Source organism: Siphateles boraxobius, unplaced genomic scaffold (genome assembly GCF_051911475.1).
Source record: "Siphateles boraxobius isolate OS27281-9 unplaced genomic scaffold, OSU_SipBor_1 84, whole genome shotgun sequence".
Taxonomy (NCBI): domain Eukaryota; kingdom Metazoa; phylum Chordata; class Actinopteri; order Cypriniformes; family Leuciscidae; genus Siphateles; species Siphateles boraxobius.
In genome coordinates, this window is record NW_027509213.1 from 2,096,039 (window position 1) to 2,117,416 (window position 21,378).

At 39.5% G+C, this 21,378-nt stretch overlaps 2 protein-coding genes across 3 annotated transcripts in view; both read left to right on the plus strand.

Moving 5' to 3' along the window:
- Positions 1-1,654: 1,654 nt before the first annotated feature.
- LOC143730985 (leukocyte elastase inhibitor-like) overlaps positions 1,655-21,378 on the plus strand; it is a 101,878-nt gene continuing 82,154 nt past the window's right edge. Inside the window, exon 1 of the mRNA XM_077221599.1 lies at positions 1,655-1,678. The gene's annotated coding sequence lies outside the window, so the exon portion shown is untranslated. The remainder of the gene's footprint in view (positions 1,679-21,378) is intronic.
- LOC143730986 (leukocyte elastase inhibitor-like) overlaps positions 1,817-21,378 on the plus strand; it is an 88,825-nt gene continuing 69,263 nt past the window's right edge. Inside the window, exons 1-2 of one of the 2 annotated variants that reach the window (XM_077221605.1) lie at positions 1,870-2,006; positions 4,486-4,664. In XM_077221605.1, coding sequence (XP_077077720.1) covers positions 4,578-4,664 — 87 coding nt within the window. In that variant the 5' untranslated portion in view covers positions 1,870-2,006; positions 4,486-4,577. Of the gene's footprint in view, positions 2,007-4,485; positions 4,665-21,378 lie in introns of both variants that reach the window. The other variant, XM_077221601.1, reaches the window with a different exon arrangement.

Here is a 21,378-nt window from a genome sequence, read left to right on the forward strand (position 1 = left end):
TATCATGGCTTCTCCATGACTTCGGTAAATTTGCTCTAGCGAAAAAATTCACAAACTAAACCTCAACCCAACTTAACAAAATCTACTACTAAAACTCCCTACTGGCTTTTCGAGTCCTAAGATTTTAAACAGCTGTTGTCCAGCCTCTTAGATGAGTTCTGACCAATTAGGCACTGTCTTTATTTGGGACGTGGCGTTTTCTTCACCTCTCATCGTAAATCATGCGTTATCTGTGATCTCTTTTCTCTCCGGCTCTAGCAGAGTACAAAAGTTTACAGTTTAGACATGATTCCTATTATAAGAACACAAAATATTTCACACAGATTTCAAGCAAGCCATCTTCTGAATTAAGAACATATGATCGTACTGATAGGAAACAAGACACGCTTTCATTCAAACATCTAATAGTTATAACAATTACATGACTTTACATGATCTAAGCATAATAGACACATACAGAGGTGGTAGATACAATATAGGATTATGTAGTTGAACAATGTTTGATTAGAAGTCCATCAATAATTGTTTTGGGATGATTTTATGTATTTTTATATGTAAAATCTCAGTCTCTGTGGTTTTAAGAGATTCCCACCCTGGGGTCGTCAAAAGGTCCTTAAAAAGGAGGTGGTCTGTTTTAAATCATTTGTCTTGGGATCAAACAACCTCTGCCGTTATCTTGGTGGGTTCTGAGCCGTGCCATCACTGAACCAATCAGCCTTTTCCAAACTATCTAACTTTGAACAGTTCTTCCTCTATTTAGGCTCATCTCTTTGAAGCTTGCAGGGCCATAAAGTCGTTTTGTAGACTAGCTGGAGCTGGGATCTTTACGGTCCTGGAATGTTGCGTTTTGGTGGAATTATGGAACGAATCACCTGGAAGATTCATATGTTTGGTTCGCCCTCAATTCCTACATTACACCTGGTAATATTTATTTAATAATTATATCACATATGAAAATGTATTTCATGATACATATATGCATAACACATGACCTTGTTTTACATAACAAGGTCCTCAAGTTGGCGCTGATATAGCAGCCTCGGTAACATTACCAAAGCAAATTCCTTGTATGTGCACAACACTACTTGGCAATAAAATTGATTCTGATTCTGATTCTGATAACCAACTGACATGAATATCTTAGTAAAATCACAGATCACAATCACTAAATGAAGTAATATTTGTAATACTTATAATTGTAACTCAAATGTTGTTAAGACAAGCATTTGTACTTTGGGTGTGTGGTGATAAGGATCATTATTTCTATTATGTTTTTATTATTTTGTAAAAGTCTCACAGTGACACCTACTTCCAACTGTGATCAGCAAATCCACCATTGAGTTGTACACACATTATGATTATTACAATTATCATTTATCTTTCTTGTGTTCAGGTTAGTTTCTTCAGCTATACACACAGCTTTATTTTATTTTTTATTTTTTTTACTTATGATAAACAAATCAGAATGAATCACTCAGTTTAAGTCTGATGCTGTTCCAGGCGGATAAACATCCACAAACATCAGTTGAGTTATTACAGGGTATGTTACAAGCTGATTTCCTGATTGGCTTAAAGCTGGGTATTTTGAGGCAGTATTTATTGGAACGAGATCCAAAACTGACGATTCATTCACCTCAAACACGCTGGGAAACTTCTTAATTTCTGCCGACTACTCTAGGTAATGCTTTTAGAGGTACTTTTATGTATGTGATTTAAATGGTAACCAACACAGTAATAACATTTGATTAAAACAGATCTAATATAACTATATTGTGTGAAGAAGAATTTCAAATCTGCTGTTGATAAAACTACTGCTATTTCTTTCTCATCTTGTGAAAATGGAGTCTTTGACTGCTGCAAACACACAGTTCTCCCTCGACCTGTTCAAGAAGATCAGCGGAGGAAACGCATCAGGAAATGTGTTCTTCTCTCCTGTCAGCATCTCCTCGGCTCTGGCCATGGTGTCGCTCGGTGCAAGAGGAAACACAGCAGCTCAGATGATTAAGGTGATCCCACACTATAGTATGTTTTATGACCAGTAGTTGAGAATTCAAAATGTATATTTGGGCTATGTGTGTGTTTGATGCATCATCATGTTCAGTATTTTAAACTATTATATGCTGTATTTTACTACACTCCAAAAAATAAATTGTTGAATGAACGTGATTTAATCGTAGCACCCATTATGCATCTAATCAAATCAAGTAAACTTGTACTACTTTGAATATTTTATATGAACACAATATACATTTGTAGATACAACATGATTTTAATATGTCAATGTAACTTCTTTACAACTAATTGAATCAAAATGTTTGTATTGTGTTAGTCTAATCAAATTTATTCTTATCCACTCAATGTCAGTAAAGCACTTCAATTCAACAAAATTCTGCCTTGTTATATAAACTAGTTAATGTCTTGTTTTGGTACACTGTAAAAAAGAAAATCTTTAAAAAACGGTCAATGACTGGCAGCTACGGCTGCCAAACAAAAACCGTAAAAATAAAGTAAAATTTCCTAATTTAAATTAAGTGCAAAAGACTACAGGCTACAGAAATCTTCATTAAGCTTTTTAACAGAATCACAGTTATTTCACATATATTTCCTGTTTTTTTTTTTTTACAAAAAACATGCAGTTATGTCACTGCATCAGCAACTACACAGTCACTGTCTGTTAAATAAAGCAACATGCAGTTTTTCATCAGTGTTTATTTGATCATCCTGGACTGAATCACAAGCCCTACACTTCAACACAATGGTGACACAAAAAAGACAATAAATAAACACTTTACATCCCAACAGAACATTAAACACTAACAGATCTCTCAAGATCTCTGCATCCTCACTTATTACAAACCAGATTTTATTTCTTACATACTGACGTTCTTATAGAGAATTAACAGAGGTTTAGAAGTTGATGTTTTATTGAAAATAATAAAGTTTGATGTCACCATGATGGAGATGAGTGTTTGCTTTAGTTGGGCTCTTGACCCTTTAGATTTTAACATTACTATTTTTCTGGCTGCTTTAACTATGTGACTCTGATACATATTTGTTATTGTTGGAATCCAAGAGAAACTCATTATCAGAATATTTTGGTCACTTGTTAGTGATAATAGTCATTTTATTGTTGACTGCTTTATTGATTTCCCCTGAAGTGTAATATCTGATTAAATCATACTCAGTGATTTTAGAAGTCAATATAGCCTACCGAAAATGTTGTGACAGGATCATACAGAGATCAAGAGTTGGCGTATGAATCACAACAATGGTGGCAATGAAAAACAATTCTGGTCAACTCTGAACTACTATAAAGTCACAAAAAGGCTTTGTTGATTGTCACCATTGTTGAGATTCATATGTTGATTCTTGATGTCTTTATACTCAAAATAAAATCAACCAGCTCAAAACCTTTTTTTATAATAAATATTTTTTTTAAATTTCAGATTGTTATAATACTGATGTCACAATATTTCAAAGATCATGTGAAAAATGCTGACATTTATCATAGACTTTGTATAAAACAAAAGTCTGTCTATATATATTGTTATCTCAACTAATGTATTCAGAGATTTGACTGGCATATCAATGAATCAGGTCAACATATGATGATTATAACATCATCAATAAATGACCAACATTATCTGATATTTGCTCCTGCATTTATTGCCATAACAAATGTGTTTAAAAAACAGTTAAAGCAGCCAGTGAAATAGTAATGTTAAAAATTCAAGAGTCATGAGCCCAACTAAAGCAAACACTGATCTCAATCATGGTGACATCAAATTTCTGTTCAAGTTTTTTTGCACTTTATTTAAATTAGAATATTTTACTTTAATTTTATGGTTTTTGTTTGGCAGCCGTAGCTGCCAGTCATTTGACCCTTTTTTACGATTTTATTTTTTACAATGAAGGTATTCAATCATAATAATGCAGGAAATACCTGTAAAATAACAGTGTTTTACGGTTTATTTTTTTTTATTTTACAGATATTATTTGTAATTTTACAGTGTTTTGAGTACAATTTAAAATGACAGAAAATGATCATCAAAAAGTCAGTTATTTTCTGCAAAATTAGGATTTTTTTTACAGTGCAGCAGTACTAATAACAAACAGGTAAATATAAAGTACCTACCCCTCAATATCAAGGATGCAGAACGATGAGACCGCACAAAAAACTTCTAGCCGCCTAGAGTGCAGTGGAGCATGCGCTGTGGCTCGCCAGAGAGAATTGTTGATATGAAGCGCCTCAGTCTCGTTGAATCAACAAGTGCTGATCTAATTCCTTTAACTATTTCTTAATTTAGTTACAAACAACAAGAATAAATCATTTAACAGAAGTAAACTCGTTATATTCTTATTAATCAGACATATTTGTATTTTGCAAATCCAGCAAGTGGCTATGACTTTTTTGAGTGTATATGCTGAATCTATCAGAATAGTGAGGTTATATTTATTAATTCTACCCACAATAATGCTGTGCAGGTCTTGGGCTTTAAAACCCTCTTAAACCCGATGCCGCGACTCCAGGACATCATGATTCAGTGGACCAAATTCATTCCAGCTTCAACAAGTTCATGAGTGAGCTGAACAAACCAGGAGTCCCGTATATGTTGAGTCTTGCCAACCGCCTCTACGGAGAGCAATCCTACCAGTTTGTTGAGGTAAGAATTGGTTTATTCACTGGAAGTTCTGGAAAAGTTCTCAACTCTAAAACCTGTTTGTTACAGAAATTCCTCAATGACGCAAAAAGCTACTATGAAGCTGGACTGGAGAAGGTGGACTTCAAGAACAAATCAGAGGCTGCTCGTGTCAACATCAACAAATGGGTGGAGAAAAAAACACAAGGTGAAATCCAGCATAAACTCACTCCACAAGAACTTCTTTGATGTATTTTTGCTGCTTTTTAAGTTCAGCAAAATGTTATTTTAAGGACCATGTTCAGCTTAATGGGTTCTTGAGTTGGGTTATAAAGTTCTTTGGAGGTTAAAGTTTTGACTTTAATGCGGTTCTTATTTGGCCATTAAGTTCATAAAAACTTTATTAACTTTGAGACAGATGCTTTAATAGTGTTTTATTTTTATTTAGACTTAAATAGCAATAGAGTGTTAGAGATTCAGTCAATTCATTTAGGCCTATGAGAATCAATTAAATCACTGATCAAAGTACACAATTTTATCCATTTGTATTCTAGAGAAGATCAAGGACTTGGTGCCACAGGGAGCCATCAGTGGGATGACGAAACTGGTCTTGGTGAATGCCATCTACTTCAAGGGAAACTGGGAGAAGAAATTCCCAGAGGAAGCCACCAGAGATGGGCAGTTTAAGCTGAACAAGATGAGATTTCATGCTCTTTTTTAAAAATAATTTTAATAGTCTTAAAAAAAGCAGTTATAAAGTGTTTTCACTGATGTTTGGCAGATTCAAACTAAACCAGTGAAAATTATGCAACAGAAATCAAAGTTTCCTTTGGCCTCAATCCCAGAGATGAACAGTCAGGTTCTGGAGCTGCCGTATGTCGGGAAGAATCTCATTATGTTGATCATCCTTCCTAATAAGATGGAAGACGACACCACCGGCCTTCAGAAGGTGAGACAGCACAGTTTCTGCTAGTATGGTGCATTGTTTCATCAGTTGGAATTGCCGTTCAAAACTATAAAGAGTGCTGTCGTCACAAACAGCTCAGAGACACACAGGTTGAGGATCCAAATGCAGTTGTTTATTGGGGCAATCCAGAAAACAGGAAAAAAATTATTAAACCACAAGGCAAACAATCCAGATAACAACAGGGAAGAAAACACAGGCAAACAGGAAAATCCAGAAGATCTAAAACTATTACACAGGAAACCAGAAAAGTGCCCAGAAAGTGTGACACAAACAAGACTTTGCAAAGTAAGAATGGATACACAGGCCTTAAATAGGCAAGAGTAAACAAGATAATAACACACAGGTGCAAGTAATCAGAACACGATTAGTCCATGCAAGTGGTTATAGGAAATGTGGTTCATGATATGATCAAGAAGACAGTAAGAGTGCCCTCTTGTGGCTATCATTGGTGCTTCAGCTGACAGGTGTGACTATTGAGTTCAGTAATGGCCTCCGTTGCCATAACAGGGCAGGCAGGCTTTTCCAGGGTGAACACGTGGTCATGACAGGACAGACTGAGAGTTCATAGTGACCTCTGTGGTCGTAACAGAATAGACTGAGACTCTACTGTAATAAGAAAAAATCTACTGTAGTAGACTTTTTATTTTAATCTATGGCCATGAAAAGAAATAGTGTCATGTAAAAGGTGTTAAAAGCTAAACTATTTAAAAATATTCATTATTCTATTGCTGCGGGCCAAACGTTGAATGGAAAGGATGTATAACTAATAATTTTATGAAATAAAGTACAATAACATAGTTGCAAGGTTGTGAATGCATTTGTCAAGTATTTTTTAATGCATTAAAACCACACCCCTTAACCACGCCTCCCAAACCAAGCCCCCACCCATCAACCACACCCCTGTCCTCTTTTCTGAAAACTAAAATATGATCACCCTATGTAAGAATGAACATTGTAGTCTTCATTTACTCTCGTTGTTAGTGGAGGATAGATCTGTACCAACAGTTCTTGTTCCAGCTTACAGTCTCCCGAACGATAGGCCTAACGTTATTGATCACGGCAGAAATGAAAGTGAGAGCGCGGACTTTATTACAGTTCATGAGTTGTTTTACAGATATACAGTTTACCAGTTTATTAAGCATCCCCTGAAAAGGTGTGTATATATTTGTTTACTGTTAGTTGTAACCAGAGCCGGATTATCCATAAGGGTACTTGGGCCAGTGCCCAGGGGCACCAACCATTCACAACCACTTGGGGGGCACCATGACACAAGCTTTAAAAAATATTTTTCGTAAAATTGTTATATTATTAACTTGAAATTCTTGAAAGAACATACATAACTCGTTTATGAACACTAATTTAACAATAATAATAATAATAATAAATTATAAATAAATAAAGATTACATGACCACTATCACTCCCCCCTCCCCAATCTGTCAGAGTTGAGTTGGTCCACAACAAGTACGCGCAAATGTGTCATTTTTTTTACGGCTACAGAAAATGAATCTAAATCCAAAATGGACAGACGTCAATTGAGTGGTTTTGCAAAAAGAAAGTTAAAGAAAGACAAGGACGCTAGACGTTTAGCTACAATTCAAAATGTTCCAGGGATCGAAAGTTTTTTTTGTGAGAACATCACTAGTTTTTTGTGAGAACATCACGGGAATTGCGATCACTAGCAGCGCTGAGTCTGAGCTAACTGTGGAGACGGTAACAAGGGACTTTGTTTGGGGATGTAGTTGACACCTTTGCTTGCGCAAAATCAAGGAAGAAGCATGAGATCGGGAAGCAGACATTGGGTCTGTGAAAAAACGCTACATAAATGCAGTCCATTTACCATTTTTACCATTTTGGCTTCCTCTCACTGCGAGAGTCATTCTGTTGAAGCCCATACCGTACATTAATTCATTGCTATAGGAGAGGAAGAGTTTTCTAAACTCGTTAAATCATCTAAATCGACAACATGTATGTTAGACCCTATACCAACTAAGCTGTTGAAATAGATGCTTCCAGAGGTCATAGACCCTCTTCTTAACATCATTAATTCATCTTTGTCATTAGGATACGTACCAAAAACGTTTAAACTGGCTATGATTAAACCGCTTGTTAAAAAAACGCAACTTGATCCTTCAGAATTAGTCAATTACAGGCCGATCTCGAATCTACCTTTTCTGTCAAAGATACTAGAAAAGGCAGTATCCTCACAACTATCTTCCTTTTTAGAAAGAAATGGTATCTGTGAGGATTTCCAGTCAGGATTTAGACCATACCATAGTACTGAGACAGCTTTCATTAGAGTCACAAATTATTTGCTCTTATCATCCGATCGTGGCGGTATCTCTCTATTTAGAAGAAATTTATTTGAAGGATAGCCCCTTTAGATGTAACAACTCGTTTTCGAGGGGGTCCTAGGAACAAACAGGAATACATACAACAGGTTACATTATATAACACATAATACTTAACATTCATACCAACATTTTGCTCTCTATTACTATCTCCTCACATACAAGTCCTCTAAGTACATTGATACAATAAGTATACAGTTATCACACGTAACATGCAGGTTCAATACCAAAGAGAATAGAGAAGTTCATGTGATAAGTGGAGATGGGTATACTCAATAGCAGGAGCATATATTCTGCAAATGTTCATGTAGTAATGGCTTAAAGAAGTTAAGCGAGTTACTGGATCTAATTTCAATTGGTAAATTATTCCAATCTGAGGGGGCTTTGAATTTAAATGCCCGACGACCTACTTCTTTGTTAATTTTAGGAACGAAAAAAAATAATTGATCAGTGTGCCTTAAATTATGTGAAGAGCAAATTGGAATTAGATATTGTTTTAGATACAAAGGATAATTTAGGTGATAACATTTCAAAATAAACTGAAACCAGTGATAATGCCTTCTTGACTTTAAAGATAGCCAGTTTAATAATTCATACATTTGGCAATGGTGCGTTTTGAATGGGCACCTCAGTACAAATCTACAAAGATTATTATAAACAACATTAAGAGGACGAAGATTTGTATCGGAGGTGTTTTGGTAAATTATATTGGCATAGTCAAGGATTGGAAGTATTAACTGAGTAATAATAACTATTAGTGTTATTTGATCTTTGTGCTACATTTGACACTATCGACCACAACATTCTTTTAAATAGACTCGAAAATTATGTTGGCATTAGTGGAATTGCATTAGAATGGTTTAAATCATACTTATCTGACCATTATCAGTTTGTAGCAGTAAATGAAGAGACGTCAAAAGATCAGTCAAAAGTTCAGTATGGTGTAACACAAGGCTCAGTACTAGGACCGTTGCTGTTCACTCTGTACATGCTACCCTTAGGAGATATCATTAGGAAGCATGGCATTAGTTTTCACACTGTTATGCTGATGATACTCAGCTCTATATTTCTTCACTCCCTGACAAAACTTACCAATCCACAAAATTAACGGAATGCATAGCTGATATAGAAAACTGGATGACTAGTAATTTCCTACTACTTAATTCTGAAAAAACAGAGATTCTAATTATTGGACAAAAAAACGTCCTCACGTAAAAACCTAGAATACTGTCTAACACTTGATGGCTGCTCTGTCAAGTCTTCATTGTCGGTTAGGAACCTTGGTGTGCTCTTTGATACCAATTTATAATTTGAAAGTCACGTGTCTAGTATCTGTAAAACCGCATTTTGTGATCTTAAAAATATATCTAAATTACGCCATATGCTCTCAATTAAAAATGCAGAACAATTAGTTCATGCGTTCATGACATCAAGGCTAGATTATTGTAATGCTCTACTGGGTGGTTGCCCTGCACGTTTAATACATAAATTACAGCTGTTCCAAAATGCAGCCGCTAGAGTTCCTACCAGAACCAGGAAGTATGAACATATTAGCCCGGTTCTGTCAACACTGCATTTGCTCCCTATTAAACATCGTATACATTTTAAAATATTGCTGATTACTTACAAAGCACTAAATGGTTTAGCTCCCCAGTACTTGAGCGAGCTCTTAACGCATTATAGTCCTTCACGTCTATTGCGATCTCAAAATTCTGGCCAGTTGATACCTAGAATATCAAAATCGACTGCTGGCGGTAGATCCTTTTCCTATTTAGCACCAAAACTTTGGAACAATCTTCCTAACATGGTCCGGGAAGTAGACACAGTCTGTCAGTTCAAATATAGACTAAAAACACATTTCTTTGGCTTAGCATACACATAACACATTATAGACTTCTATAATTCAATGTTAGGCTGCATAGGTTAGATCATCCAGAACCGGGAACACGTCCCATAAATCCTGATGTACTTGGTACATCATAAGAAGGATGGCATCTATGCTAATATTAGTCTCTCTGTTTATCCCGAGGTTTACCGCAGTCCGCCGGATCCAGGCCGTATCCAGATCTGATGAAGGATGGACACGACGACAACGCATCCCTGAAGTGCCAGCCTCATCAGCTCTGTGAAGGCCTCATTCATTATTCCATCTTGAGGTCAGCCAGTCTGGAAGTTTAGAGAGTATTTTCTCGTTTTCGTTGCAGTAGTTGAGTACTTCAAGACCTCTGATCTGAGACATGGCCGCCTCACAACTGCGAAGGAAGTCAGCGAGTTCTTGAAGTTCCACCTTTGCAGCTTATCTTGGGCCATGTATCTAGCTTATCTCTGAAGGCCTTGGCGATAAGGAATGGGTTGCCATATCTCTCTTCTAGGATGGTCCACGCTGCACAATAGGCTGACTCTGTGCCTATCAGGAAGTAGCTTTCAATGTACTTTTTGGCTGGTCCACCCCCATACTTTCGCAGATAGTATATTTTTTCTTCAGCTGGTATGTTTTTCCTGTTAATGAGGGTCTGAAATAGACCCCGAAGCCGCCGCCAGGCGCCGCCAGGCGCCGCCATTTGCGCCATTTAGAATTTCAGCCGCCGCCAGCCAATAATTTCGTAAGCCAAATTGAGCCGCCATCTGATAAAGTTTGGCTGAGCTGGCTAGAATTATTTGCATCAAATAATAATTCTATCACATAGAGACATACACACACGACACGAATATATAAACAATACACGAGATCTATTTTCCCACTGGATTCATAACAGCACAGTCTTGTGCTCGTTGCTACGATACACAGACTCACAGTGAATTGACGACCAATTAAAATTGCTCGTTTTCCGTACAGAAGAAGCGATGCATTTTTTTCTCGCACTGAGGTGAAATGGCGGAAAGAAGCAAGCAAGGTAATTTTGATCTCACTTCTCACATACTTTGCTAATTCCTACTTACTTTTTTTTTTAACTTAGGCCTAGCCAGACTTTTGTTAAATCTTCAGGGCACGGTTGCACAAACACCTGAATCAAAGATATGATGTTATGAACCAAATATTCTGGAACGGAGAGATTTATAGCACTGAACGTGATATTACTGCAGTAACAAACCACCGTTTCCACATTGCTAATTCACGACGCATGCTTCAGTGTACATTGAAGTGAAATGTGCAAAACTTTGTCCAAAATAATACTGATAACAGTGTGTGTTTATATTAAGGCGAGACACGGCAGGCAAAAACATCGTTTTTTTTTTACTGGTCAATTTTGAGATTTTTGGATATTTGTCTTCCATGTCTTCTTACAGACTTGTGGTGAAAAAAAGTCCGAAATACACATTTAGGTCTTTATTTTACTACACTTCGTCTGTTTGCGTCTGTAGATTTCTCATAAATTCAACAAAAGTTTGCGTTCTTAATCAACATAACATTACTTCTCCGCGATCAGACTACAAAATAAATATGTACATACGTTGTGAAAGTAAAATCTGGTGTTTTCTTTATTACATTGTATTGCATTTTGTAGAAATATAGTGTAAGCCATGCATTGCTTGGAAATATTGAGATCTAGTAAATCAGTATAACATAGACATCTGTAGACATGAAGTGGCAGCTTCAGACATTTGCAGCTATGAAAAGTTTGGCGGCTGCAGCAGCCATTTAGGTTTTGGCTGAGCCGGCTGGTCAGCCAATAACTTCATCAGCCAGCCATTATTCTCAAAACAAATGGCTTCGGGCTCTAGTCTGAAAGGAGACTTTCCAGTCATTGAATCTGAGTGGGTCGCCATTGAACGTTGTTGGTTCAGGTACAAGAAGACGACTCGCACTGATGGACTCTGCGTCTTCTTGTCTTGGTTGTGTCAAAGATTGAGGTTGGGAGAGATGCTGCAATAGGCTACTTTCATGCTTGACTTCCTCATTCTCCATCAGAGGGACACATTGATGGAGCAGCCAAAATATTTCTTCATCTGAGCATTCACTTCAATCATATACTTGCCGTCTCGCCTTAGCAGCTTTTAGCTTCTTAATTGTCTCCAGTCTTTCTAGTTGTCTGCGCTTAGCTTCCAGCACGCTTTGTCTTCCTGCATTTTCAGCCTCTTGTTTGGCTTGTAAATTGGCTGCTTCAGTTTCGAGTCTTTCAAGTTCTTTGATATGACGTTCTTGCTCTAGCAGTACCGTTAAACTGGCTTCATTGGCAGCAACTTCAGCAGCAGCATCTTGTCTTGCAGAAGACTGGCTTTAATAGGATGTTCTTCTTGAGTTAGCTCGAGAATGAGCAGACGACTTGGTGCGGTGAGAGTTGACGCTTACCCTGTCTGAGGCTGCAGCTTTAATTACAGACTCTGTTGCTTTCACCCCTTGTTCTTCACCACCCATTGTGTCTAGAAGAGCCATTGCAGTCTGGATGACTGTTCTTGTTACTGCTTCGCAGGTGTCTGCTCTGCGACGTGTGTCTTGGTCGGGAATGTCAATGTGCCTTAAATCTTCATAAACAATGTTCAGATTATCTGAGGCGTTGTTTATCTTCGTGAAGTTGTCACGCAGCAGGTTGTTTGAGCATTGTCCACTCAGCGCTTGTTTGACGTCCTTAGCGATGGCCTTCCACTTCTCGTAGCTCACACTGAAACGGTGTGCAAATCTTCTTACTTGCTCATTGTGCAGTTCTTGGCCCTTTTCAGTAAACTTACGGACTCTTTGGCTTCTTTATGGATCTTGTGAGGAAGTGTGGTTATCATATCCTGTGCCTTCAGCAGCTTGTGGTTGCATTTCTGCGCAGAGCTGCTTCACGTCTGCACCCTCTTTGTCACTCTCAAAGAAAAGCTCAAACTCTGACATTTTACTTAATTTACTTCAGTTTGGTTTAAATCTAAACTTGCCTTTAGTTGAGTAATTACCTTGTTTACAATATTCTTAGTTAGGTTTAACATAGCCTAAGCTCAATTGAGTAGTCATTTTATTCTGATATATGAATACTCAGCTTTTAACTACTTGCAGCTAAATTAACTTGATTGTTCAAAATAAACTTTACCAAAGGACTAGTATAACAGTTAGATAACACATACTTTACAATCTATGGAGCTATGGTATTGCTTGATAACTTGTTATAGTTATAGCCTTATTTAAAACTTAAATCACCAAAAGTGAATTTTAAAACAAACCCAAAAAAAAGAGCTCTTAGTTAAACTTATTCATGTACCCCCTTAAGTAATATCCATTCACCTTTAAATGCCTAAATATTACCAATTTTGCCATACTCTTAAGTACTAATAGTTTTTAATAATATTTACAACATACTCATCAGTAGACACAATATCAACACACTAGCAATATCAATGAACTTCAATTTGAAAAGGTAAGTAAACAAAACAACATCACTTATGTGAAATGCAAAGAAATTTCTGTCTCTTGTGCAGAACGCTTAATGTCTCTAATTTGCAGCTTAATTTGGGTTAGTGAACCTGATTCCTCCCGTGGGCACTGCGTTTTCTTGTGCTGAAATGAAGGCGCGTGCTGCGATGTGGAGATGTCCTGGCCCAACCACTTTTCGCGCTCTCCGATGCCGTCTTCCTCACCTACTCATGCGGAGCAGTCGAGTTCTCACTGTAACTCCTTCCAGTAGTCAACACGGAACACAAGGTTTTGTTTAAAATACTGGGTTTATTTCTCCAACTTATCATGTCAACCCTCAACCTGTGAGAACTGGGTTCAAAGAGAGACAAAATTAAAGATAATTTGATATAACACAATGCATGTATCTATGTCTTGAATACAGTTTGTGCCGTTATAGTTACACACTAGCTAACACAAGCTATGCACATGAAATATATCACAAAAAACCGGATACAAAAGAAACATACCTCGTAGGCTGCTTTCTACTTAAGAGGGGCTAAATCTTGAAGTCTTCTTCCTTGTCTTCTTTATCTTCAGATAATATATGTCTAGATATGTTATATTCTTAATATTACTTAGTACTTAGCTTGGAGAGCTCTTACCGTGCTATTTGTTTTGTAGGAATTGAGGGTGAACCAAACACAAATGATTCTTCCAGGTGATTCGTTCAAACATAATGTCACACAAAACTCAACATTCCAGAACCGTAAAGATCCCGGCTCCAGCTAGTCTACAAAACGACTTTATGGCCCTGCAGGCTTCAAAGAGATGAGCCTAAATAGAGAAAGAACTGGTCAAAGTTAGATAGTTTGGAAAAGGCTGATTGGTTAAGTGATGGCACGGATCAGAACCCACCAAGATAACGGCAGAGGTTGTTTGATCCCAATACAAAGGATTTAAAACAGACCACCTCCTTTTTAAGGACCTTTTGACGACCCCAGGGTGGGAATCTCTTAAAACCACAGAGACTGAGATTTCATAAAATCACATAAAATCATCCCAAAACAATTATTGACGGACTTCTAATCAAACATTGTTCAACTACATAATCCTATATTATATCTACCACCTCTCAATGCGTCAATTATGCTTAGATCACATACAAGTCATGTAATTGTTATAACTATTAGATGTTTGAATTAACTGTGTCTTGTTTCCTATCAGTACGATCATATGTTCTTAAATCAGAATTTGGCTTGATTGAAATCTGTGTAAAATGTTTTGTGTTCTTATAATAGGAATCATGTCTTAACTGTACACTTTTGTACTCTGCTAGAGCCGGAGAGTAAAGACATCACAGATAACGCATGATTTACGATGAGAGGTGAAGAGAACGCCACGTCCCAAATAAAGACAGTGCCTAATTGGTCAGAACTCATCAAAGAGGCTGGACAAACAGATGAGTTTAAAATCTTAGGACCCGAAAAGCCAGTGGAGAGACTTAGTAGAAGATTTTGTTAAGTTGGGTTGAGGTTTAGTTGGTGAATTTGTTCGCTAGAGCAAATTTACAGAAGTCATGGAGAAGCCATGACTGGTAACCGGACAGACGAGTAACCATGTAGACCAGCAGACAAAAGAACCCAAACAAGATCAGAAGAACATCCATGGGTTAAACAGCTTCATTTAAACCATCTATAACTACTCTCGTCTCACTTTTCTTTCTGTTTCTTAGCTTTATTTTTCTTTTCCGTTGAGAGTCTCGATTCTAAGTTAGGTTTTGTTGCAAAGTTTCGTTTAAATGATTCGACTGCAAAGCCTGCTATGCAATTTCAAAGACTTTAATCCATCGCCAACACACAACGTGATTGGCTACCCAGAGACATCTATTCAGGCACCCACCAGTCAACGAACCCGGGAAACACCCTTTTACGCAGACAAAAGGAATCCCAAAGAAACGCACAGACAAATGCAAGTATACCTCCAGACTCTTAGCTGAACTGGTGCATTGATATGACATTTAATAACCCGCCTAAGAAACGATAGAAGGGTTAAATTAATGATTGATGGTTCTTTCAGGTCATGTCTTATAAGTGCAAATAGAAACTTGGGATTTCACTATCTCACTCTTGAACTCATTTTTCTTTCCTCACCCTATTTTTTTCTGCAACTCGTATGAATGTGTGTGTGTGCGTGGGTTTGTTTTAGGTTATTAGTTTTATGTTTTAGAATAATCAATAAAGTCTTGTTTATATTTTAAAGATAATTGTCTTGTGTTATGTGCTTACAGATTTAACGTCTTAAACTGCTGATCTAAGTTACCTTGCTAATAAATAGTGTTTCACTATAGTTTGGATATTTATATCCGTTTTAGAGCTGATAGTTAAGGCCCGTTCAAATGAACGCTGGACCAGTCATTTGCGAGCCGTCCCTATAAATTAATTAATAATTCCTTTTGAGCTAAATTGACCTGTCTAACCCAGACACGTTACTTACACAGTTATCTACAGTTTTTAGCGCTTCGCTTGCAGGTGTTGTACCCTTTTAGTTACGTGCAGACACAAGATCATCGCTAATTAGTTCCGCCTCTACGATCTCCTATTATTTTCAGGTAGGAACCAAAAAACATTAATAAACTTAACTAAGAATGTGAGGCAGTGTGGCAACATCCCTTATACAACACTGAGAAACAAAATCTCCAAAATCTTAGCCCCTGCAAATAGCTTAAAAAAACTGGGCATTAAATGTCATACACAACCTCTAAGTGCTTTCTTAAAATTCTTGAAAGCCAGCATTTTGTGCTTTTTAGGTTGACACAATTTATAACATTTCACAAGGAATACTTTTTAATTTCGAACATCTCTGTAGTAATGTTCAGGGAAGAAGGTGGCGGGAACCGGCGAACATTTAAATATACTTTATTTAAAATAAAATAAACAAACCAAAATACCGCCAGCAGCCCCTCGCGGACGACTGCTGGCTAAAATAAAATACAAATACAAAAACCAAACACAACTAAAACACAGGCCTGTTCCTCTCTCGATCATCAACGTCGTCGCTCCCCCTTTATGCTTCCGCTCCTCCGTGAGAGATACGAGACCGGTGCGTCTCACAGGTGTTGCTCATTAGCAATCGCACCACCGGCCTCGCGCCGTTCTCTCACGTCCCTCGGCCGTCCCTCACCACATAACCCCATCGCCCCTCACAGGCCGGGGGGTACCCACGAGCCTGTGCCTACTCTCCCCCGGCGGCGGCGATCCCTGGGGGGTATGGACCGACAAGCCGAGGGAAACGGAGACGAAAGCATGAGGAGCAACAGATCGAGAGAGGGGAGAGAGAAAAAAAAACAAAAAAAAAACTTGGTCCGGTTCCCACAACGCGCTGCCATCTGGTCCCCCACCTGCTGGGCGATCTCCTCCGCGGTGCCTGGCGGTGACGCTGGATGGCCCTCAGTGGACGGCTCGACGCTCCGCCGCCCGGTGGACGGCGACAGCTCCTCGGGTGCCTTGGGCAGACGGCAGGAGTCCCCCGCTCCCTGCTCCTCCCCTTCACTGGTGGACGGCAGCAGGCTCCGGCCCACGGCGAGCGGCGGCGACTCCTCCTCTCCCTCCCGGATGGCAGCCGCCCCTCCAATACCAAGGCGGCCGGCAGCGAGCTCGACCGTCCCACCGGCAACTCACTCCAGCGCACCGCCTCGAGCGTCCATGGCCGCAAGTCCCCCGCTCCCTGCTCCTCCCCTTCTGGCGGATGGCAGCAGGCTCCGGCTAACGGCGAGCGGCGGCGACTCGCACACCCCCATCAGGTCCCCCACTAGCTGTCAGTGGAAGAGAAATTGTCGTTCCCACACTCAGCGCTACGCGGGCATTTAAAGGCAAACTATGCAGGAATTCCGTTTTTGTCAAACAGGGCCCCCACGAGTCGCTGTAGAGTACTTGCATTTAACGTTACTGTCGTAAATAGCCTACCACTCACGCAGAGCGTCTCTGATGGCTTATAACGTTTTTACATGATTGCAGCTAAATTACAAGTAAATAGCCTATAGCCTAGGCCTACTGTATAATTTCATTTGTGTTTTTTGGTTGTAATGTAAACATTACAAAATGCCAGATGACATCTATAAAGTTACATGTACATCGCATTATTTCGTAACAATGTCCGTTATGATGTCGTTAGACATGATTATTGCAATTTTGAAAATCGATTTGCATTATAGCCTGAGGCAAGACACTTTCACCAGAAAAATAAATAAGCAAATATGACTATCAGCCTGCAGACATTAGGATAGTTAACCTGAAAGATTATTTATTATAACCATCGTAAACTAGCATGTTAGGGTTTAACCTTACTAGCTACCAGATTAATAATTCGCTACTCTACTAGCATTAGTACTTGATTCATGAAGATAAATGGAGGACCAGATAGATTACGTAAGATGGCCAGTCATGTTATTCAGCCTTTTACATTTCGCGCGGTAGTCAGCTCCCTGACTCCCTGATTTATTTATACATTTTATAAATTTATTTAAACACTTTATAGATGACTGACTGCTGTGCTTGTGACAGGGTGCATGTTACTGAAAGAACGAGGATAGAGAGAGAGAGAGACGGTAGCGCGCACGCGCACACTCTCACCGTCTTCAAACTGTCTTGCTCTCCCTCCAATATTGATCCTCGTCCGGCCTTTTAATTTGTCACTCTCCCTTTTTCTTCTTTCAGTCTCCTCTGACAAAACCTTTGCCTTCTTCCTTTTAGTTGTTGCTTTGGCCATGACAACAACATAAGACGGGTATCAAACGCTAGTTGGGCTCTCACGTTTGAGGAAGTAGGGGAAGTGACGTATGCCGTAAAGCAGTCGAATTTTGTAGTTCTTTTTGTGCTCGGGTTCCTACCCGAAACCCGAAGTTACATAATGCCATTAAAAGCGATACAGACACTGTCAGGCTACGGCAGACGTGTCATTGAACCTATTGTAAGTCGATGTACCATCTCAAGGGTTTTGGAAATATATTATGAAGGTTGAAAAACTACATAGTGTCAGGAACCAATCAGATTCAACATCCCTCACCACACAATGATCACTCTCCCCAGAATTCTGATTACTCACACCTGTTCACATTTATCAACCTCATTCCACCAACACATAAAACACGCTGCAATACCCCAGTTCTTTGTCAAGCCTCCAACAGGAACTGACCCTTATCCTCTGTCTCCGGTTCCTTGAGATACCAGTAACTTCTGAATGTTAAAGTATACTCACCTGTGATTGTCTAACCTCTGGCTTCTTGATCTGTGACCTGTAGGAACTTTGTCAGTATCGACCAGTTACCTGACATCCAGCAATCCAGTGTTCCACTGAATTCGCTTGCCACCATTGAACCAACGCCAGAACCTGTAAGAGAAAAGACCCGTATTAATATTCCAGAACGGATTGTTATTCAATTATCTGGAGTGTTTGAACTCACCTATTGTGGATCCCGCATCCTGTGTTTCCTCACGTCATCTCGCTCCTGATACTCACCATGATTTGTTGCACCATTTGAATAAAGCTGTGTTATATTCACTTACCTCGATCTCTGTGTGCCTTGTATCCTGACAGAAGGCTTGACCCTAAAACAAAAAATCGACGGTATGGATCCTACACAGCCGCCAACCGCTGCCATTCCAGTGCAACCTTCAACCAATGCTGCGAATTCGATACCACAAGCAGCCAGCGATTCCGCTAATCCCGCTCCCTCGCTGGTCTGCATCGCTAACTCCGCCTCCCGACCAGCGCCATTCTCCGGCCGGGCGGAGGACTGCAATGGATTCCTGTTGCAGTGTTCACTCGCCATTGAACAGCAAACTCATCTATATCCTACAGATTGATCACGGATCTCTTTCATTATTCAACAGTTATCCGGATCATCAGCATTGAGATGGGCTGAGTCATTGTAGATACAAGAAAATGAGGTTACCACATCATTGCAGAGCTTTGTTAACCATTTCAAAGAAGTATTTGGACAACCAATCAGTGATTCATCCATCAGCGATAAATTGTTGCAGCTTCGAAAAGATAAGAAATCTGTCTCAGAGTATTCCATTGAATTTCGGACTCTAGCCTCAGCGAGTGGCTGGAATGAAAGAGCTCTCCTTTCTGTTTATCGCCGAGGTTTAAATCCTGCACTCCGTCTCCAACTGGCTATATAGGATGATAACCTGGGACTGGAAAAATTCATACAACAAACTCTCCGTATACATCAAAGATCTCACAGTTGTTATCAAGATACTCGACACTCTCATGCCACATCCAATCAAGCTCTCTCAGAATCCTTATCTGAAACCCCACCGGAGAAAATGCAAGTCGACACTCACCGACTTTCCCAGGCAGAACGCATCCGTCGTAGAGAATTGAAGTTATGTTTGTACTGTGGCATTGAAGGTCACTTCCTACGTAGATGTCCAACTCGACCACCTCGGCTGACGGTGAGTTCTGTTCAAAACCCTCTCTCTGTATCGACACCGCTCACGATTTCTGTAATTCTGAAATCCCAAAATGTCCACGTCTCTGTAGCAGCCATCATTGACTCTGGGTCAGCGGGGAATTTTATATCAGGACGACTCTGTAAAAGACTCAACCTCCAGAAGATCAACACTGCCAAGCCATACTCCATCCATGCAGTGACCGGCGAAATGATCAACAAAGGGTATGTTACATCTCAGATAACACCCCTCTCACGTTGTGTGTTGAAAATATTCACCAAGAAGTGTTCGAACGTTTTATTCTCAAGAATAGTCAAGCGGACATATAGTCTTAGGTCGTCCATGGCTAATTCGTCATCAACCTACCATTAATTGGCAGTCTGGTAAGATCAACAGTTGGGGTTGTCATTGTCTTCTTATTGAAATCTCACATCCTGTTCCACTCGGTGCTGAACCACAAGAAGCTATTATCGTGAGTTCCACATCCATCGAAAGTCCCAAGGAAAACCTGTCTATGAATATTCCCCACTGTTACTCTTAGTTTGCAGATGTGTTTAACCCGGTTGCTGCCTCCAAATTACCTCCACACCGGCCCTGGGATTGTTCCATTGATCTGGTCCCCGGAGAGTCTGTTCCCAAGGGTCGAATTTACTCCTTGTCAATTCCTGAACAAGAAGCGAAAATACATCGAGGAGGCTTTACAGCAAGGTTACATCGGTCCTTCCACCTCACCTGCTGCTGCTAGCTTCTTTTTCATTCCCAAGAAAGATGGGGGTTTAAGACTATGTATTGATTACAGAGCCCTAAATAAAATCACCGTAAAGTTCGGTTATCTGCTACCCCTCATCCCATCAGCCCTTGAACAACTCAGAGAAGCCAGAATATTCACCAAGTTGGATCTAAGGAGTGCATACAATCTGGTCAGAATCAGAGAAGGGGATGAGTGGAAGACTGCGTTCATTACTCCTGCAGGTCACTATGAGTATCTTGTCATGCCGTATGGATTGGTAAACGCCCCTTCCGTCTCCCAGAGCTTCATGGATGAGGTGCTCCGAGAATTCCTGGGAAGTTTCGTGTTGGTGTATATCAACGATATTCTTATCTTCTCCAAAGATCCTGTTGAACATCAATATCACTTGTCCTTAGTACTCCAGAGGCTCCGAGATTTTACTCTGTTCTTGAAAGCTGAAAAGTGTGCATTTCATCAGGCCAATGTTGAGCTTCTGGGATATCAGCTTATTGAACGAGGAGTGGAAATGGATGATTGGAAAACTGAAGCTATCATGTCTTGGCCCACTCCTCAGTCTGTTAAGGAACTCCAGAGATTCCTAGGCTTCGCCAACTTTTACCGAAGATTCATACACCAGTACAGCACAGTGACAGCCTCCCTAACCTCTTTGCTAAAAGGTAAGCCAAAGACGCTTCTTTGGACCCCAGAAGCTGAACTTGCCTTTCAATCCCTCAAAACCGCATTCACCACTGCACCCCTGCTCCGTCACACAGATCCAGAAAAGGTATTCTTGGTGGAAGTAGAAGCCTCCACTACTGGGGTGGTAGCTATCTTGTCTCAGTACTCCGAACATTCCTCCAAACCCATGCCTTGTGCTTTCTTTTCAAGAAAGTTATCTGCTGCAGAAAGCAACTATGACATCGGA